At 45.7% G+C, this 20,942-nt stretch overlaps 1 protein-coding gene across 7 annotated transcripts in view; it reads right to left on the bottom strand.

The window, feature by feature from the left end:
- RYR1 (ryanodine receptor 1) overlaps nt 1-20,942 on the bottom strand; it is a 246,068-nt gene that overhangs the window by 170,481 nt on the left and 54,645 nt on the right. For all 7 annotated transcript variants that reach the window (XM_030218373.1, XM_030218376.1, XM_030218375.1 and 4 more), the window contains exons 20-26: nt 14,886-15,102; nt 11,723-11,827; nt 11,338-11,441; nt 4,870-4,953; nt 3,567-3,726; nt 2,790-2,937; nt 2,279-2,487 (exon numbers count right to left, since the gene is read on the bottom strand). In XM_030218373.1, coding sequence (XP_030074233.1) covers nt 2,279-2,487; nt 2,790-2,937; nt 3,567-3,726; nt 4,870-4,953; nt 11,338-11,441; nt 11,723-11,827; nt 14,886-15,102 — 1,027 coding nt within the window. The remainder of the gene's footprint in view (nt 1-2,278; nt 2,488-2,789; nt 2,938-3,566; nt 3,727-4,869; nt 4,954-11,337; nt 11,442-11,722; nt 11,828-14,885; nt 15,103-20,942) is intronic.

Raw genomic sequence — 20,942 nt, 5'->3', positions numbered from 1 at the left:
TCAACCCAATTATTCCCACCCACATTGCGAGGATATACCCCAACCATCAGCCGTAGAGTATGACCACAGGTAAGATCTCTCCTTACCCAGAATCCTTAGTTCTTTGTTCTAAGGGATTCTGGGTGCTTATCCCTGAATGTCATTACTATATTTGTCTCCACCAACTCTACTGGGAGTCCATTCCATAAAATCAGCACCTTCTGACTAAAGAAATGCCTCCCAGTGTTCCTCCTGAGTCTATGCCCCTCCCCGCCCCCCGCCAGTCTCATGATGTGACTTCCTGTCTTAAAGCATTCTTTCCTCAGAAGTTTGATTTATATGTTTCAGGCATTTGAATATCTCTATCATATCCCCCCACTTATCTAGGGTATATATTTAAGTCCTTTTAATTGCATATTGCTTTGGGTGAAGACCCCACACCAATGCCTTTCTCTGGACTGCTACCAGTCTACTTAGAGGTGTGAGCTCCAGAACTGGATATAGTATTCTAGATGAGGCCTGTTGTCCCTGCTGTACTACTGGCCCCACTCCCTGCTGTGAAGTGGAGGGAGTGGGGGGGGGGGGGTGGATTGCTTCTAAAGGAGAATGAGAGTGACTAGGAGCAAGTGGGAGGGTTTGGGAATGTTTTTTTTTCTGTACTGGTTGGGTGGGAATGGTATTAGGTTACAGAGCTGCCAAGGGGGCCAATCCACTCAGTGGAAGATCTAGGGCCTGCCCCCAGCCCAGCCCACTCCACTCCTAGCTCTGCCCCACACCACCCATTGCTCCACCCAGCTCCACCCAACCCAACCCATTGCTCCATCCCAGCACAGCTGATTCGCGGCCAGCGGCAAAAGGATTGGTCTCCTCATCCAGCAGCAGCAGGAAATCCTATATAATAATTCTCACCTTCAACAGGATGTGCTTGGGACCGTGCTTGCCGGAAGTGGTCTGCTAGGCAGGCATGCTCTGACCTCAGTGACATCAGTGACAGACAATTTGGCAAAGCAAAACAATCTGAGTGCTGGCCATTAGGACACAGGATTGATAGGAGAGTTTTAAAAGACTGAAGGAACCAAAAGTGTTCGGGGGGGGGGGGGGGGGGGAGTTCTGAATGAATGAAAGAAATGAAAATTTACGAGAGGAACACAATCTGAATGCCGGGCATTTGTACACAGGGTAGATAGGACACTTTTTTTTTAAAATGAAGTACGTGAAAGTATTACATCTTGGGGGAGGGGTGAGGAGGAAAGCGTTGGGGTATCCGGATACTGGGCGTTAGGGCCACGGGGGTACATAGACTTTTGAAAGCCTTAAGGAACCCAAAGTGTGGGAAGGAGGAGGAAAAGGAGGGGAGGGAACGGGGTGAGGGGCATTAGGAACAGGGGAGGGGGCCCTGTCACACACTCTCATTCTCACACACACACACTGTCACACAGACAGTCTCACTCTGTCACACACCCGCACATTCGCTCTGGCTCTCTCTCTCAAACATACACACTCCTAGGAAAACCTTGCTAGCGCCCGTTTCATTCGTTCCAGAAACGGGGTTTTTTTACTAGTGTCTTCATAAAACATCATCTTCTGCTGCCATGGGATCAGCAGCAGCAGGAGATTGTCCTTTATGAAGGCGTTTTCTGCTTCCGCTGGACGAGGAGGCCACTCAGTGGGAGATCCCAGCTTCTCGGCAGGAGTGCAGAGATGACCCGCAAAAGCAGGAGTCTCCCGCAGAAGACTTGGCAGGTCTGAGGTTATCAGTTGTCTCACCCCCTTGTGACAGGGTGGGCGGGGGGAGGAAGGGAAAGTTATTGCTTTTTGTTATTTTTCTGTACATGCTGTGGCACTTGATGTATATGCTACAGTAAGCGGCCATTTTTGGAAACGTAAAAATCAAAAAATGAAATGGAATGTGCATTTGTATAGTGCTGTATATTACTATTGATGCAATAGAAATAAGAAGTGGTAATAAAAAAGATGGAGATGTTAAAAGACTCTATATATTTTTTAAAATCCCAGATAAAAAGACATTTCAAATGAAAAAAGAACAAATTTGATGATTTTGTGGCTTGAAGACAGACACATGGATAGAGGATCATTGTACCCACTGAAGACGAACAGAGCAGAAGCACAGATAGCCCCTAAACCCACTAGGGACACACAGACATATATGACATCTGCTGAAGACAAGGAGATGTCCTACACCTGTTAAAGATGTAGACGCACAGATGTAGCTGACATCCTTTCAAGACAAAGAGACGTGTCTTACACCTGTTAATGATGTGCAGATGCACAGACATACCCGACATCCATTGAAGACATAGGCCAGCTCATCAGCTCCCAACTCTACATCAGGATGAACACTGGGTCGTGCCCAGCCTACTCTCATTTCTCCCTGGGTAGCTGCCTCATACTCGAAGTACCATTTTCCAGATTTCACTGCATACGACTTCTCAAGGCGAAAGAGACGCACCCGTTCGAAGCGAGGTTGGATGATGCCTTGGCCTGAAGCTAGATGGAATCACAGAGAGACATGCATTACCCTTATTTCTGCTCCCTCAGACATTTGCAAGCCTCCTACACGTGTGTCTCATCTCTGAACACGCTGGGGGATCCCAGGCTGGGACTTAGGCCCATCTTCCTGTGAGCACCAAGACATTTGTTAAACAAAGGAGGCAATGCATATTTTCAAAGCACTTAGCCTTCCAAAGTTCCATAGGTTTGAAAATGAACCCCAAATTTAAAGGGGAAGAAAAGACAGAAGGAGAGACAGACAGACAGGGTATAAGGAGGCACAGCGATTGCTGACTCACAGGTCTCTTGGTCTGGGGGTTCAATGTTGTAACCATAACCAATCAGTGTGCGCACAGACTCGCACAAACTATCCCTATTGGTTTTCTTGGTCCGCTCGTCCAACAGAACGTATGGCACCAGCCGAGGATTTCGCTTATTCTTAATATCCTGCCGGGAGAGGCAAAAAGAAAGGTCCTGCTAAAGACATTCTGAAGATAATCAGAGTTCCCTGGTCCCTGGAACTAGGGGCCCAGAAATACACTGCAGACTGGGGTCCTGCTTACCCCATCCCCAGTACAATAACATACCTGTGTAGGCAACAATGGACGCAGAGATCACTAAATACCTTCAATTCTACAGAAATTCTAACATTAAAAACTCATTCTAAAATTTGTTTTAAAATACTGAACATTTTGTGGTCCATACTCTTCAGCCCCACAAACTATCCTCACCCTTTACTTCACCTTAAATGCGAAGAGATCAATTTTCAAAGATTCACAGTGGTGGTTAAGCTGATATGTTTAGCTAAATGTTGTCAAATCTAGGCGACCAACCAGATTTTCAGCTGAAAAATTCTCCTAAATCTTGCTGATAAAAATTAGCACCAAGCCCACCTCAGGAATGCCCTGATACGAATCCCTTTTTATCTGGCTAAGTCTGCCCTTCTTATGAATTTAGGCGAGTTGAATTTAGCTGGTGGTTTGAGGAAAATAAATATTTTACATCAGTGGTGCAATCACTGCTAACTCTCAAAATCCACCCCTAGGTAAATAATCCTCCCCACATTCCTGTATTACCTGGACTATACTATATGTCCAGCCCTGCTGTACACGGTCTCGGGCCCACACATTGTGCGCATTTTCTGCCAGCTTGTCCACCAGTGTGTTCTGAGCTGGAGTCAGCTTGACATGAGATAGGTCGAGAGGGGCTGGCTTATACCCATTGGACATCATATACCTGCAAGTCAGGGGAGGGAACAGGTCACAGGTTAGGCTGCGCTTCCACATCCCTAAGCTCCTCTGCTCTTCATAGGGTGGAACTCTGGCTTTGCCTTGGGTTTCAAACCTTGTCATCCAAGCCTCTCCTCATTGGTGTGATGGAGACTCTGGGACAGATATTTAAAATGATTTGATTGGGTAGGAGATGCTCCTGCCTGGTCATATCACTGTCACTGGGACGATCCCGGATAGTGCGTCTGAGACCATTATGGCTCTATCTGGGCAGTGCCAGGGCACAGCTGGGAGTCACCAGGATAGCACCAATATTCAGTCTGCTAACTGATGAAGTTACGGCAGAAAAAAGGCTGTCCTAACTTTATCCGGCTAGTTATCTGGGTACCGGTTGAAACATATCATCCCAGTGGCTGCATTATACCCGGATATTCATTGCTGTTATCCGGGTATGGTTCAGGGCTGAATATCCAAATATAAAAAGTTCGCTGTGGCTGGTGATTAAAAAACACTGACTGCCACGAGCTGAATATTGACCCATCTGTGATAAGAGAGGAGACTGATGGGTTAAAAAGCATTGCAGTGATAGTCTGGTTGGCACTTTCCTCTGCTCTTGATTTAATTTCAACACTTTAATTCAACCTTTTTGCTTCAACCAAATGTACAAAGGAAGATTTCATCCATACCAGTAATAAAATATCCATAGAACAAAAATACAGAACAAGATCCCATCACATAAACTCACATACAAAACAAATAAACATTGTTTGCCTTGGTGTTTTACAGCCCACCACCCATCTTATTCAACCCCCAGACAGCCAGATCTTCAAACAGCTGACATCATTTTCAACTCCACTGGAAGAAAATTACATATATCCTTCCATCCATTCTTTGCATAAGACAAGATCAAACAGAAGGAGTGAGCAGGAAAATTTGGGCTCAGTGAGGTGAGAGAAAAGGCCCTGGACGAGCTCAATCCTAGATCAGGAGGCAACTAAGTCAGGGTTGTCTCAAAACCAGGGCTTGCTCTTCCTGTCTCCCAAGCTTCAGCTTGTCTCATCCCACAGTGCCCATCTGTTCCTATCCTGAAGTTCAAAGGGTTAAGAAGACCATGAGCAAAACCACGGCAAAGGACGGTGGCCACACTTACGACTTCGGCAGCTTGGTCTTTTTTAGGTTCTCTTCAGCTTTCTCATCAGCCATGCCTACATGGCACCCCAGTGCCAGCAGTGTCCTAGGAGAAACACAGTTATGAAAGCAGAAGCCATGGCATCATGTGAGCAGTGTCCAAGGAAGGGCCACAGGATCACACCAGGACATCAGAAACTGCTCTAGTAGATAAACTGACCAATCCAGTTTGCCCAACTGTTCTTGTTCACATTACAAATATATATGTATAAACTGCATACCTGTATTGTGGCTAATTATAACGCTTCCAAGGGCCTCTCTAAAGTTTCAGAGGACCTACTATGTGGAATAAGCTTCCAGGGCACCTGAGACTTTGCGTGAATGTCCAACAGTTTAAAAATAATTACAAAAGATAATTTCAAGCTGGATTCAAAAAAAATTCTTTTTCAGTTTATTGGATGTATAGATGAAGGTTGGAGATATGGATTGATGTGGTCTTGTACCCTGTTTCCCCGAAAATAAGACATCCCCTGAAAATAAGACCTAGTAGAGGTTTTGCTGAATTGCTAAATATAAGACCTCCCCCGAAAGTAAGACCTAGCTCCAAATTGTATCTTCCGCCCCCCGGCTGAGCCCGCCCTCAACTCCCCGACATACTACCTTCCATTCCATTCTGGACACGCCGCCCTGCGTTTAAAGCTCAGCTGTTATTTTAAGTCGCTGCGGCAGCTAGAGTCCATTCTCTCCCATCAGTGTCCTGCCTTCCTCTGATGAGGTATTTCCTGTTTCCGCGAGGGCGGGACATTGAAGGGAAAGGCTGAAGTCAAGCCGCCGCTGCTCTTCTCCACAGACGTTCAGCAGCCTCCTGACATCTTTAAAACTGGGTGAGTTGAGTGTCCCAACAGAAGGTACATGGGGGGAAGGGGGAGAAGGGGGTATTAGGAACCCTAAGGACTAAGCTTACTTAGAATGCTGTACTTATCTTATGGTAGGTAAATGGAGATTCTGTGCACTGTATTGCTCAGTCTCCTTCTTTTTTGTTGTAGGGGGATTGTTGTGCCGATTCATGTTTCACCAAGCTGTATCAAGGCTTCCCCTTAATTTACTTAATGCTGACTTCTTGTCCTGCTGCTGTGAAATTAAAAAGGCTGCTGAAATTCTAGGAAGCTACTGCTAAAAGTTGCGGTGGCCATTTTCTCTAAGAAGCTGCAATTTTACTGTAGTACAGTATTTTGAACAGCTTGTAGCCTCTGCAGCTGATATTGAGGTAAGCCTTGGAGTAAAGAACTGCAATAATCCAATCATGTTACCGTGTTTCCCCGAAAATAAGACCTAGCGCATCTTTGGGAGCAAAAATTAATATAAGACACTGTCTTATTTTCGGGGAAACAGGGTATGTATTTGCTTAACTTTATGTATGTTTGATTGTAACCCAAAGAGGGATATAAATGTGGAAAAATAAATAAATAAATAACCCAGTTGCTAATTATAGAGCATGACCACTTGTAAGATCTATGTCCTTACTCAGTATGATCCATACCAATCAATCTGCTCCAGCCTAGCAGTGCTGTGCATGAGTTTGATTACCAGCTCATATCCTCCATTTCATGAGATAGCTGGGGCTATAAATGATACAACCCCTGAGCCATAGTCATATCACAATGATGACACCTGGTGGCCAGATTTAGAGCTCTTCTACATTGCCACTAGCCAAGGATTGTCACTGAAATGATTGGGTTGAGGAGTTATAAGGAGAAGAAAAAAAAAAGGAGTAAACCTTTGCAGGACCAAATGAAGCAACAAAGAAAGCAGGAGTGGTCCAAGGAAAGAGGAACAGTTAAGAGTGCATTAAAGGCTTTGCCTTCATTGGATTCTTCAAAACTATATTGAAAAACTGTCTCAGCAGAGAGAATCAACATCAGCCAGGTGTATAATGTGCTCTCTCTCCAACCATAGCCACAGTTTTTGCTGATGTTGATTCTCTCTGTTGAGGCAGTTTTTAATATTGTTTTGAGGAATCCGATGACCCCTGACGAAGGCAAAGTCGAAACTTGGCCATTGGGTCCTTCTTCAATGGAGTGGAGGAGTGGCCTAGTGGTTAGGGTGGTGGACTTTGGTCCTGAGGAACTGAGTTTGATTCCCACTTGAGGCACAGGCAGCTCCTTGTGACTCTGGGCAAGTCACTTAACCCTCCACTGCCCCATGTAAGCAACATTGAGCCTGTCATGAGTGGGAAAGCATGGGGTACAAATGTAATAAAATAAATAAAGATACTTTTAATGAACTCTTGACTATTCTTCCTTTCTTGGACCACCCCTGCTGTCTGAGGAGTTATAAAATAGGGAGGAAAAATCCTTGGACAGTTGCAGATGAAGACTCACTGGTGCCAGAGCACACACAGCTCTAGTTCCAACTGAGTTGAAAGCCCAAAGAAGCAGGAGGAAATTTCTGGGCTCAAACCACAAACCCAACCATTAATTTAATTGTTATTTTGTAATCTTTATTGTGGTGTGTAGTATTTGAATTGTAGTGTTGTTTTTATGTTGGTTTTGTGAAGTATCACATTCTAGGTGCTGCAGTGCTGGTTGTGTAAGAAATTTCTGGCATAAAGGTTCACCACCACCCCACATGGAAAAATTAGGTCTTACCTGATTATTTTCTTTCCATTAGTCCTTCCCACTCTTTCAGAACCTGTGGAATAGTTGTGTCCATCAACCAGCAGGTGGAGCTAGAGAACTGAAAACTCAGCTGAAACATATCTCTCTTGACATCCAGTCCAGCTCCTCAGTATTTACGTAGACAAGCAGTAAGGAGAAACTCAGAATAAATACAACAACCTTAAACTCCTCATTAGCCAAACGCTAACCAGACGAGGAAACATGTGTGGACCTCTCACATCTCTGGACAACTTGTAGAGAACAAGAGATATGCAGGAAGCACCATGCAAGGTGACAGTCATTATTTGACCCATTACATCTCAGAAACCTCAGGTGGGCCTCTGGAATAGTGAGAAGGTCTAATGGAAAGAAAATTAATAGGTAAAACCTAATTTCTCCTTCCATTACGTAGCTTCCCAGCATTCCAGAACCTGTGAGATGTTCAAGAGCAATTCCTAGAGTGGGTGGGATCATGGCACCGCTGCCCTGAGGATCAAAGCCCCAAAACTGGCTTCCGAATGCACCGCAACATTCACCTGTAATGCTTGGCAAAGGTATGCAGCGTCAACCACATTGCTGCCTTACAAATATCTGCTGGAGATAATAAGGTAGTCTCCACCCAGGATGTTGCTGTATGCCTCATAGAATGAGCCCACAAGGCCTGAGGAGCATGATTCCGCTCAAGCAAATAAGCTGATGCGATAGTCTCCTTCAGCCATCTAGTGTTGTTGGCTGTTGTGTTGGGCACCTAGGTTTCAGAGCTTCAGGCTCTCTCTTGTCGGGATCTCCCTGTGCATGGTTCCTTCCTTTCTTCCAAAAGTGGTATCAGCATTTTATCCCAACCAATCTGTGGAGCTTCCGTCTATTTGCAGAGAGGACGAAGAGGCTCAGTACTCTTTCTTGAAGCTTCTCGATGTGCATACAGTCCTCGTTAGATATCTGGAAGTCATAAGTGAGTTTCACAAAGCGGATAGATTGTGTTTTTAGGTAAACAAAGACTCTGTTTACCTAAAAGCACAAACAGATTTGTGAAACTCACTTATGACTTCCAGATCTCTAATGCGAATGGACGGAAGATCCTGACAAGAGACAGCCTGAAGATCTGAAACCCTAGGTGCCCGATGCAACAGCCAACAAGAACGCTGTCTTTAGTGCAAGATCTTGCGAGGAAGCCTTCCAGAGTAGCTCAAAAGGAGGCATCTAAAGAGCCTGAAGGACTAAATTGAGGTTCCACTCTGGACATAGTGTACGAAAGGGAGGCCGCAAGCAGTGCACTCCCTACAAGAACTGAACAAGATCCAGGTAAGTCACAAGACATGTCTTCTGTACTCAACTCCTGAAACAGGCCAAATCTGCAATCTGAACTTGTAGAGAACCCAACGCAAATCCTCTCTGAAGAACTGCCTGGAGAAACGCTAGGATGTACATGATCTGAGCAAAGAAGGGAAAAAGTCTGCTCAGAACACCAGCCCTTGAACATCCTCCACATGCTCACATACACCATGGATATAGAGCATTTCTGAGACTGAAGCAAGGTAGCAATGCCCAAATCAAAAAAAATATTTTCTTCTCAACTGAGCCCTTTCAATGCCCAAGCCGTAAGACCAAAGGGGCACAGATCCTCCGGGAGCACCAGATCATGCTTCAGTAGGCCATGTACTTGCTGAAGATGGGGAGGACTCCCATTCAGTCGTCGAATCAGGTCCTCATACCATGGCCTCTGCAGTCAATCCGTGGCTACAAGAATTATTTGACCCTGGTGCAATGCAATCCTTTTCAACACATGACCTACCGTAGGCCAAGGAGGGAAGACATACAGTAGATGTGTCTGCGGCCAGGGCTGCAGTAGGGCATCGATCCCCATTGAGCCCAGTTCTTTTCAACGGCTGAAGAACTTGGGAACTTTGGCATTCCTTTTTTGTCACCAACAAGTCTAGAAGTGGAGAACCCCATCAGTCCACTATCAGCTGAAACATCAAGCTGGATAGTTCCCATTCTCCCGGTCCAAGGAGTGACTGCTGAGAAAGTCTGCCTCCATATTTAAGGACCCAGCAATGTGAGCTGCCAACAAGCAGAGATTTTTCTCTGCCCATCTCATGAGGGGGCCGCCTCCACCGCCACTGGACAACTGCGGGTCCTGCCTCGCTTGTTGATATAAGGCACTGTCATCTAGCTTCCTATTCTGTAGGTCTTTTAGGGCAATGCTGCCTCCCACCGGCAAGGTGGTCATCTTAGCCACCACTGTAACCAGGGAGCCCACCCTGGAAAAATGCAATTTATCTTTCTCCTCTGGAACTAATAGGTAGAAGCAAGCCATGGCTCGTCCCACTCTCAGCTCCACGTCTGGTGAGATCCATTCCATTCTACTCTAATCAAGTCCTGAATGTTTGGATGCATTGGGAACACCTTAGAAGGAACGCTAAGCCTCCACATGATTGATGAAGATGGAACTCCTGACGCAAAAGCAGAATGCTCCTCAATGGAAAGCACTGCCATTGCCTCAGAAATAAGAGTATTGAGCTCCTCTTTTATGAAACAACCTCAATACTTTTGGATCATCCCCCTCCTCAGAAGGGACCTCTCCCTCCTATGAACAGACCAAGGCCACATCAGATAAGGAGGGAGAAGCAGAGATAGCCTCATCTGCTCACTCCTGGAGGTCTAAACAAGATTTCTTAGGAACCGGAGGGACAGCAAGGCGAGAAACTGAAACACCCTGTAGCAACTCTGACTGTCCCTGATTCAGTAAACAGGTTTTTGGTAAGAGCAATATAAACTCCAGAGAAAACAAAGATCCTGATGCAGCTGAATGCTCTGAAAGGCCCTGAGGCTGAAAAATGGCAGCTGTGCTCTGTGCGTAATCAGCCAGAGGCTGTTCCTCACTGACAGTTGGCCCTGACAACATGACGCCTGTTCCCGCGCTCTTCTGCTTCAAACTGCACACTGGCCCTGACGGAGAGCCTGAAAACCCTGACACATTTGTATGCTGTGCCAAATCTGAAGATGTGCTGCCGCTGACCGTTTCTTCCATGTCCCGCGGGATTCCTGGCTTGCACGCACCGCAATGCCCTCCATGCCTACCAGCGGGTCACACAGTGGGAACACCACTTAACTGCTTCCACAGGAGTCACCATTCACCCGCCTGTCATCAGCGTAGCACAATATGTCCCAAGCGGTGCACCAACTAGAACATGCAGCCCCTCCAAGCAGTTCTGAGTCAAATTTTAGTTGGATTTACCACTGCCAGCTACTCCCCCAAGTTCACAGTCTCTGCAAGTTTTACCACAGATGAAAAAGACTCAGGACTGATACTCTGCCCTACTGTCTCCAGTAAACCTCTTTCCTTTTCCTTTGTTTTTTTTAAGGTTGTTGTGCTGGAAAAGAAGAGCTCCACAGGAAACAGGGGAGAGGTGAAGGGAGGGAAGAAGTAAATTCACAGGGCACCAGAGACAGGGATCTGAAGACTTCCAATTATGACTCTGTAGACTCAAGCCACCTGCAAAGCTCAACTGGGGATCAGTTGACCAACTGGACTAGGAGTAAATCACTCAGAAACAGAGGCCTAAAACTGTATCCATCCATCCATCTGCTGGAGACAGAAAATACTGAGGAGCTGGACTGGATGCCAAGAGAGAAATGTCTCGGCTCAGTTTTCAGTTCTCTGTCTCTAACTCCACCTGCTGGTTGGTGGATACAACTATCCCACAGGTTCTGAAATAGCGGGAAGCTACGTAATGGAAAACAAATTTCCCTAATTATACCTGAATTATTTTGGAGTAGGATTTGATTCCCTTTATCTCTCCTCCAGCCTTTTCCTTATGGGAGGCTCTTACTTCAGAGTCTCTCCAGACATGAGCAGGTTGTAGTTCCTCTCGGGGTCAGGCAGACTGTGAAAGTCGAGCAGACATGGGTGCAGCCGCTTGTTATCATCCCGGACCTGGGAAAGCAGAGAATCAGTGCAGTTGGACCCTCCTCTTCCTCCATCTCCCTGATCCATTCAAAGAATCTCTTGTTTGGATATTCATGTGGCCTAAACAGTCTTATAGTGAAATATATGCATAGAAATGTCAGAGGACCGGAAGTCATAAAGCATACAATATAGTACGGCACGTGGTAACCCTCAGCCCCAGAAGGAGCAGTGGTGTGAGCTGTCTCAGCTACAGTTCCTTTCTTTAGCTGCTGGTTGGTGGAGCTTTGCCTGATGCACACTGCACTTACCGGTCCATACGTCCAGCCTTGCTCAATCCTAGTCAATGCCCAGAGCTCATGGACATTTTCTGCTAGCTTCTCCCGAATCCTCTCCAGATGTGGGGGGAGCACAATCTATAACAACAGAATCAGAGTGATGGATGGTCAGAGTTATATTGTGTGTGGGGGGGGGGGGAGGGTATTATACAGATAGACAATCACCAATGGCCTCAGAAATAGCAACAGGAGACAGTACTAGGGGTCCACGTTATGCCCTTCTGTTGAAATCTCAATGCCCTATGGCCACAGGTGGGGAAATAGGTGAAGAAAAGAGCCTACAGTGCAGCAGCAGTGTAAGCAGATGGCCCTCAGGATACAACAAAGAGCCCTGACAATTTACTTTGTTCTTCTTTTGAGCTCACATTCAGGACGTGGTGTACGGAAGGGGTTTTCCCATTTTGTGTCCGTAGGAGACGTGTCTAGTATATCTGTCCCCTCAGCTTACAAAACTTCAAGGGAGCAGTAATCTCAAGAAGTAATGCATAGACTAATACTGTCATTTATTATTAATAAAAAGAGTAATTTTAAAACAGGGCACACTTCTTTTGATTATCTTCTTCAGATCGGAAATAATCTTCTGATCTGAAGAAGAAAGGTTACCATTGAAAGTTAATCAAAAGTTGTGTTGTTAGTTCAATAAAAAAAAGGTATCATCTTAGTTTCTTTTCCTATGTTTTGATTTATTTCTATTTATTACCTTTAAAAGAAGTGGACTAACACAGCTACCACACCACTTTACTACTGTAGTAGAAACACACTGTTGTGTATTTTTACTTGTCTCCTGCAACACAGATTTCATCTTCAGAGTTTGATACTTGTATTGCTGCTCCCAACTGTTAAAGCAAGGAACTGAGAAGCATAAGAGTCAGAGGGATCATTAGTATTAATGTTAAAATCCCCAAGAATGAGGGAAGGAGATGAAGGTTCAAGAAAGAAGGAAAGCCAGGAATTAAAGTCAGTGAGAAAGGAAGAAAGTTACTTATCAGCGGTCGATAAATGACTGCTACTCGGAGAGGCAGAGGAGCGAATACACGGATGGAGTGGACTTCGAAGGAAGAAAAGCAGTGGGACTGAGGTGGAAGAAGAGGTTGAAATCTACAAGAGGGTGAAAGCAGTAGCCTAACACCACCTCTGCGGCCAACCGGGTGAGGAGTATGAGAGAAAAGATAACCTCCATGGCATAGGGCAGCGACTGAAGCAGAGTCTTCAGGGTAAAGCCAAATTTCAGTTAGGGCAAGCAGATGGAGAGTACAAGAGATAAAGAGGTCATGGATGTAGGAAAGTTTGTTACAGACAGAGCAGGCATTCCACAGGGCATAAGAGAAAGGCAGAGAAGAAGGGGGGAAGAGAGGAACAGAAATTAGATTGGAGATATCACGGTGTGACCTTCACAAATAGGATGAGAGCTGATGTGGAGGACCAGGATTGGGATTAATGTTCCCAGCGGACAGCAGGAGAAGGAGCAAGAGAGTATGGAGAAGAGTAGGAGAGGCATGACGACAGTGACGAAGGCGAGATGTACTCAGATAGAAAGGAGAGGGATGAATGGAAGGAAGGAAATGTTGAAGGTTGAGAGCTGAGAAGAGGGAAGAGGAAAAAAGAGATGGTGAAATGATGAATACAGAGGGTGGACAATGTGTTCCTGCAGTGTACAGTGGTTTCAGATGGAAAAACAGATTGGGAAGGGACAGTACCAAGAAGAGAAAGTGTACTGGAGCCATAAGTAGTAACTTGGAGAAAAATAAATGTAAAGAAAAAAATGCCCCGGCGCACGGCACCTAGAGCAGAGGCCCTGAGTGGATCAGAGTGGACCTGGGAGTTATCCCGGAGAAGGCTGTAAGGATATGCAGATGGGCTGCAAGTCCTCCACAGCGCAGCCGGTGGTAGAGCTGGGCACCACTCAGCCAAGGAAAGGCTTACCAGGGGTTAGGCCGAGGCCAGCATTCCTCCCCCTGAGGGTCACCTGATCTTAGCCAAAAAGCACCTAGAAACCCTGGGCATCTAGAGCGAGGGCCCTGGGAAGATTGGGGTGGACCTGGGAGTCACCCCGGATACAGTTGTGATTAACACAAGAAACGTTGATTTGTTAATGTGTATTAAAAATCTGTCAATACCAATATGTGAAACAAACTGAAAAAAGTCTGAAAATCAGAAAGAGAGACCAAATGATCCGAAAGCATAAGAACATAAGCATTCCCATATTGGGACAGACTGAAGGTTCATCAAGCCCAGTATCCTGTTTCCAACAGTGACCAATTCTGGTCACAAGTACCTGACAAGATCCCAGAACAACAAAACAGATTTTATGCTGCTTATCCTAGAATATGAAGTGCATTTTCCCGACCATCTTAATAATGGCTTATGGACTTTTCTTTTAGGAAATTATCCAAACCGTTTTTAAACCCCGCTAACTGCTTTTACCACATTCTCTGGCAACGAATTCCAGAGTTTAATTACTCATTGAGTGAAGAAATATTTTCTCAGATTCATTTTAAATTTACTACTTAGTAGCTTTTTGTGTGCCCCCTAGTCCTAATATTTATGGAAAGAGTAAACAAGCGATTTGCATCTACCTGTTCTACTCTACTCAGTATTTTATAAACCTGTATCACATCTCCCCTCAGCCGTCTCTTCTCCAAGCTGAAGAGCCCTAGCTGCTTTAGCCATTCCACATAGGAAAGTCATCCCATCCCCTTTATCATTTTCGTCGCCCTTCTCTGCACCTTTTCTAATTCCACTATATCTTTTCTGAGTTTCGGTGACCAGAACTGCACACAGTATTCGAGGTGCGATCGCACCATGGAGTGATACAAAGGCATTATAATAGTCTCAGTTTTGTTTTCCTTTCCTAATAATTCCTAACGTTCTATTTGCTTTCTTAGCCGCGCTGCACATTGAGCAGAGGGTTTCAACGTATCATCAATGATGACACCTAGATCCCTTTCCTGGGCGGTGACTCCTAATGTGGAACCTTGCATCACGTAACTGTGGTTTGGGTCCCTCTTTCCCACATGCATCACATCTTTAAAAGTAACACAGGGTTCCAATGCTACAGGTGTGAAGACAACTGGCCCAACCGTGCAATCAGTCCAAGCTTTGTGCTTAAATCCCAGCGTGCTGTCTCTGCTCTCACCTGCATGGTGTCCACAGGGCAGGGAGTGAAAGAGGTATGCGAGAGGGATTTGGATGGCCCCAGCAGGTTACGGATCTCTTGGAAATCATGTTTATACTCTTTGATGGGCTCAACTCTCATCCTCTCCTCGGGCAGCAGTGCTTCGTAGCAAGGGGTATATCCTGGAGGTGGCAGGAACTTGAATTCTCCATGGCGGCCCCCCAGGAGGAAGCGAACCCTATATAAGAGGAAGGAAGGAAAGAGTTAGAGAGAAAAAACAAGAAGTAAGAGGAAGAATGGGTCTATGTGGGAAACTCTATACCACAAGGTACTAACATTTACACCGGTTGCATGCTTAAATGTTTAGAATAATGGCATTTGCCAAAATTTCACACAAATGCTATTCTGCATAACTTACATAAGGGGCAAGTCTATAAAGGGGGCTAAATATTAGGGACCCGATAGTCAAAGCAATTTAGCTGGCCGCTGACCGGTTAAATTGCTTGGTTGGGGCTAGCCACTAATACTCAGTGGCACTTAACTGCCTAACAGGCTTATTTTCGAAAGTGATCGCCGGCCATCTTCCGACATAAATCGGGAGATGGCCGGTAAGCGGCGAAATTGGTATAATTGAAAGCGGCATTTTTGACACCATCGCCGCTTTCCCGTCGCCACGCTGGCGAAGTGCAAGGGGGCGTGTCGGCGGCGAAGCGACGGCGGGACATGGGCGGCCATGGGCGTAGCTACCAGATGGCTGGCTTTTGCGGATAATGGAAAAAAAAAAGCGGCGTTAAGCAGTATTTCGCCGGGTTTACTTGGTCCTTTAATTTTCACGATCAAGCCTCAAAAAGGTGCCCCAATTGACCAGATGACCACCGGAGGGAATCGGGGATGACCTCCCCATACTCCCCCAGTGGTCAACAACCCCCTCCCACACTAAAAAAATAAAAATAAAACACTTTTTTGCCAGCCTCTATGCCAGCCGCAAATGTCATACCCAGCTCCCTGACAGCAGTATGCAGGTCCCTGGAGCAGTTTTTAATGGGTGCAGTGCACTTCAGACAGGCAGACCCAGGTCCACCCCCCCCCCCCCACCTGTTACACTTGTGGTGCTAAATGTTGAGCCCTCTAAACCCCCCCAAAACCCACTGTACCCACATGTAGGTGCCCCCCTTCGCCCATAAGGGCTATGGTAATGGTGTAGAGTTGTGGGGAGTGGGTTTTGGGGGGATTTGGGGGGCTCAGCACCCAAGGTAAGGGAGCTATGGACCTAGGAGCTATTTGTATATATTTTTTTAATTTTTAGAAGTGCCCCCTAGGGTACCCGGTTGGTGTCCTGGCATGTGAGGGGGACCAGTGCACTACAAATGCTGGCTCCCCCCACGACCAAATGCCTTGGATTTCGCTGGGTTTGAGATGGCCAGCATTTTTTTCCATTATCGCTGAAAAAACAAAAACGGTGATCTCAAACCCGGCGAAATCCAAGGCATTTGGCCGGGCTAAACAGTATTATCGAAAAAAAAGATGGCCGGTCATCTTTTTCGAAAATACGGTTCCGGCTAGCTGTTGCGCCACCGCCAAAATAGGTCGTCGGCGACCTATTTCGCCGGCGACGTTCGATTATGCCCCTCTAAATGCCCGTGAATATCATGGTTAACAGCAAACTCAAACCAGCTATGCTGGGGAAGCGGAGTCAGCATATACTACTACTACTACTACTACTACTTAACATTTCTAGAGCGCTACTAGGGTTACGCAGCGCTGTACAATTTAACAAAGAGAGACAGTCCCTGCTCAAAGAGCATATGGCTGCTTAATGCTAATACTCAGTCCTTAAGGAGCAGATTCTATGTATGGCGCCTAAAAAGTCCACGCGGAACTAAGCATATTCTGTAAGATTTAGGCGCGGTGCACAGAATATGCTTAGTCGCTACCTTAGTAGTGCCTAAATCTACGCGCATCCATTTACACCAATAAAAACCTGGTGCAAATCCCTGCACGTAGATTTAGGCACACTGACCCGTACTCTGTAAGTACGCGCAGAAATTTTGGAACGCCCACGAAACACCCATAAATACACCCATAAACATGCCCCTTTTATTTATTTATTTGTTGCATTTGTATCCCACGTTTTCCCACCTATTTGCAGGCTCAATGTGGCTTACAGTTTTCCGTCATGATATTCACCAATCCAGAGTGAAAGAATACAATTGGTATTACATAAAGAAACATGGATGACATAATAAAATTAAGCAATCAGGTGTAGAGAAAAAAACATTCAAAATATCAGATAAGTGGTGGTGCGTTACAGCTCCTATTATGGATCGTTGTGGTATGCCTTGTTAAAGAGATGAGTCTTCAGTGATTTACGAAAGTTGATTAGGTCGTAAACTGTTTTCAGGTCAAATGGCAGTGTATTCCACAACTGCGTACTCATGTAGGAAAAGCTGGACGCATGTATTAATCTGTATTTTAGTCCTTTACAGCTGGGGAAGCGAAGATTCAGGAATGTGCGTGCTGATCTTTTAGCATTCCTAGGTGGCAAGTCAATAAGGTCTGACATGTAGGCCGGGGCATCTCCGTGAATGATTTTATGAACCAGAGTGCAGACCTTGAACGTAATACGTTCTTTTTAAACCAGGCGCCTTTATTTTGGACCGGGCGCGTTACAATTTAGGCATTTTTAAAAATAGAATACGTTTAGCGATTTCTGTGCATAAATTGTAATTATTAACAATTAGTGTTCGTTATTGCTTGTTAAGTGCTGTTAAAAATGCAGATTACCTTGTTACGCCAATTAGCTTATGTGTGTATTTCCGCTCAGACGGCGCCATATATTGACTCTGGGGATAAATGGCCAGGTTTACCACACAAAAGTCTCTCTTATTTTTATGCGGTAACCCATGGCCACTTAAGTGCTGAATATCCACTTAAGCAGCTGTGCCTTTAGCAGGCTTAAAAATAAAAGTCAAAGCCTACACAGCTTCCGGATTTGAATATCCGGGAATAATGCCATCGGCGGTGAGCAACACGCTCACCACTGGCTGAATATTGACCTCAGGTGCCCACAATCTCTGTGCTAAGATAGAATTTATGCGCCAACACTTATACCTTTTAAAAGGTAGGCTTAAATGCACCTCGGTATGCAGCTTATATTATTCTATAAGTTTGGGACATAAAAGGCTCAAAACTAATGCCAACATTAAAAAGCGGTTAGCGCCGGATTTGTGCGCACGGTAGTATGTACTGAATGCTCAAAGGTCTCTAGCGCTGGTGTTAATCTGTGCATTAAAGATGGCTGCAAATCGTATTGAAATGTATTTAAATGGACGTTGATGAGGTCAGTAAGCATTCCTTCGCAATGAAATGCTTCGCAGATGGAAGCACTGCAATGCTGTCATCAGGTCAGGGGCAGCGCTGAAGGTTTTCAGGAGACTATTTCTTATCAATTTCTCACTCTGAACTGTGGGTTCTGTCTTCTGTTACAAGCGGAAAGGAAGCCCGTGAGAGTTTCAATTGTTGGTACTGAGAAACAAAGTCGTGCACGAGCTCAAGCAAAGTTGAAAGCGCACATCAGCGCCTGTTTTTCTGCACTTAAATATGAGCCTTTCAAAAATAAGTGCAAACAATTTTTTTTGAAAGACTCATACTTAAAAGCACAGAACAGCGCTGATGTGTGCATGCACTTCCGGTTTTGTCTTGGCGTGCGCACAAGAGCCGCACTTACTGCAAACACTTTCCGACCAATTTTTAAAATCATTGAACTGGCCAGGAATGGCGCCTCGTCAGTTAAATGGCATTTAACCAGCTATCCGGCAATATTCAGTGGGAGATAGCTGGCTATCTCCAACTGAATATTACTGGTTAGTGCTTAGTGGATAGCCGGTTATATCACACGATATAACCGGCTATCCGCCAATATTCAGCACATCGCCGACTAAATTTGGCAGCCAAATTAAGTCACCAAAATTGCTGGAATATCTTTGGCTGGTTTAATCTTAACTAGCCAGCACTGAATATCAGCTTGGCTGGTTAAACTGGCCAAACAACACCCGAATATTCAATGCCAGTCACTGGAAATGGACCGGCACCGAATTTCCAGGCTCAGAGCCAACCACGGAAGGCAGCCCAGCTACCTCTCGTGGTCTGAATATCGGCCCCTTTGTGCACGTATGTCAGGCAAATTCCTTCCCTTACTTTCATTGTTAGTGCAATTTAACCATGCATATCATTTGCATATGATTTATTTTGAGCAGCGCTTTGCTATTTTTTGCATTGCTGTTGTGTTATGGGCTCCTGTGCCTGGCTTTGAGCATTAGCCTCTAACTGTTTTACCCATCCATGCCACATCCAAGGGCATAGCCAGACCTTGGCGGGAGGGGGGTCCAGAGCTCAAGGTTGGGGGGGGCATATTTTAGCCCACCTCCCCCAGTCGCCGACCCCAATCCACCACTTTCGCCACCCCCCCCCCCCCCCGCCGCCGCAAGGTACCTTTGCTGGCGGGGGACCCCAACCAACTCCAGCCATAGTCTTCTTCAGCGCCGGTCTCTGGTGCATTCGCTGATCTGTGCTGTGAGTCCTGACGTCCTGCATGAACATCAGGACTCACAGCGCAGATCAGCGAACGTGCTGGAGACCGGCGCTGATGAAGACTAAGGCTGGCAGGGGTTGGGGACCCCCGCCAGCAAAGGTACCTTGCGGCAGCGGCAGGTCGAAAGTGGTGGTGGGGGGGGGGGGTCGAAAGTAGAGGGAGCCAGGTCTAAATCTGTGGGGGCCCATGCCCCCGTGGCCCCACCTAGCTATGCCCCTGGCACACTCCATGTACAGTTACGCTCTAAGCACTTACCGCCTGATATTCATTGAATACCCGGGCTTGGCACCAACCATGGGAATTAGCCTGTCTAACTCCAGCGGTCTGAATATCGGCCCCTTAGGTGCCTAAGTGCCATTTACCCTTATTTGGGCACCTAATGTCCATCTGAGTGCCTAAAGCAAAGATTTTCAACCCTGTCCTCGGGGCACACCCAGCTAGTTGGGATTTTCAAGATATCCCCATTGAATTCATTGGGGATATCCTGAAACGGGGATATCTTCAAAACCTCAACTGGCTGGGTGTACCCTGAGGACTGGGTTGAAACCTTCTGGCCTAATGTTAGGTACCTAACTTGTGGCATAGTAATAGAATTGAGGGGGATATTGTATAACTGGGAGGGGGTGTATATATGGGCGGAGCATGAAAGGGATTAAACTTACGTGTGAAACTTCTAGAACAGTATATGTTACACAGGTATCCGTGGCTCTTACATGCTGGTGTAAGTGCACAGGCCTACATGTTAAGCGTGTAGACAGTCAGTCACAGTGTCTGGAAAAAAACAGGACCCCTACATAGTTTCAAAATAAAGAGTGGAAGAGTAGCCTAGTGGTTAGTGCGGCAGACCTTGATCCTGAGGGAACTGGTTTCAATTCCCACTGCAGCTCCTTGTGACTCTGTATATACCATGCAAACCACTTTGAATGTAGTTGCAAAAATCACAGAAAGGCAGTAAATCAAGCTATTTTCTTTTCTTTATTCTTAGACAGTAAGACACCTACACATATTTTTTGATGGGCGGGTAAATCCTGAAATAAACTTGAAAACTTGTGTATAAAGGAAAGTAGATGCCTATGTTCCTTTACAGAATAGGCTTCTACCAGTTGCCCCGTTACAGAACTGTCCTCTCCGCATGCTTCCCTGGGTGTAACTTTCCAGGTACATACCTGCCCAGAATATCTACTGCCGCGTGTAGTGTGGCAGATATAACTTTCCAAAAATACCCAGAACTGTACTAATCCACCTCTGAAAACCCATCGTCTAAGAAAACCCATCGTTTAATATTCCTACTAAATTCCTTCCTTCTTCTCTCTACTTCTCCCCCTAATTAATCTCTGCACAACAATAATTGTACCTGACATCCAGGATTAACTGTGTGTAACAAAACTATGTAAGCCACTTTGAGCCTGCAAATAGGTGGGATACAAATGCAATAAATAATAATAATATCTCCCACCCAGATGTAACATCCTGGGTATATCTTTTCA

Source organism: Microcaecilia unicolor, chromosome 11 (genome assembly GCF_901765095.1).
Source record: "Microcaecilia unicolor chromosome 11, aMicUni1.1, whole genome shotgun sequence".
NCBI classification, from domain to species: domain Eukaryota; kingdom Metazoa; phylum Chordata; class Amphibia; order Gymnophiona; family Siphonopidae; genus Microcaecilia; species Microcaecilia unicolor.
The sequence above is the reverse complement of the archived record's forward strand: the minus strand, read 5'-3'. Positions and strand labels throughout refer to the sequence as shown.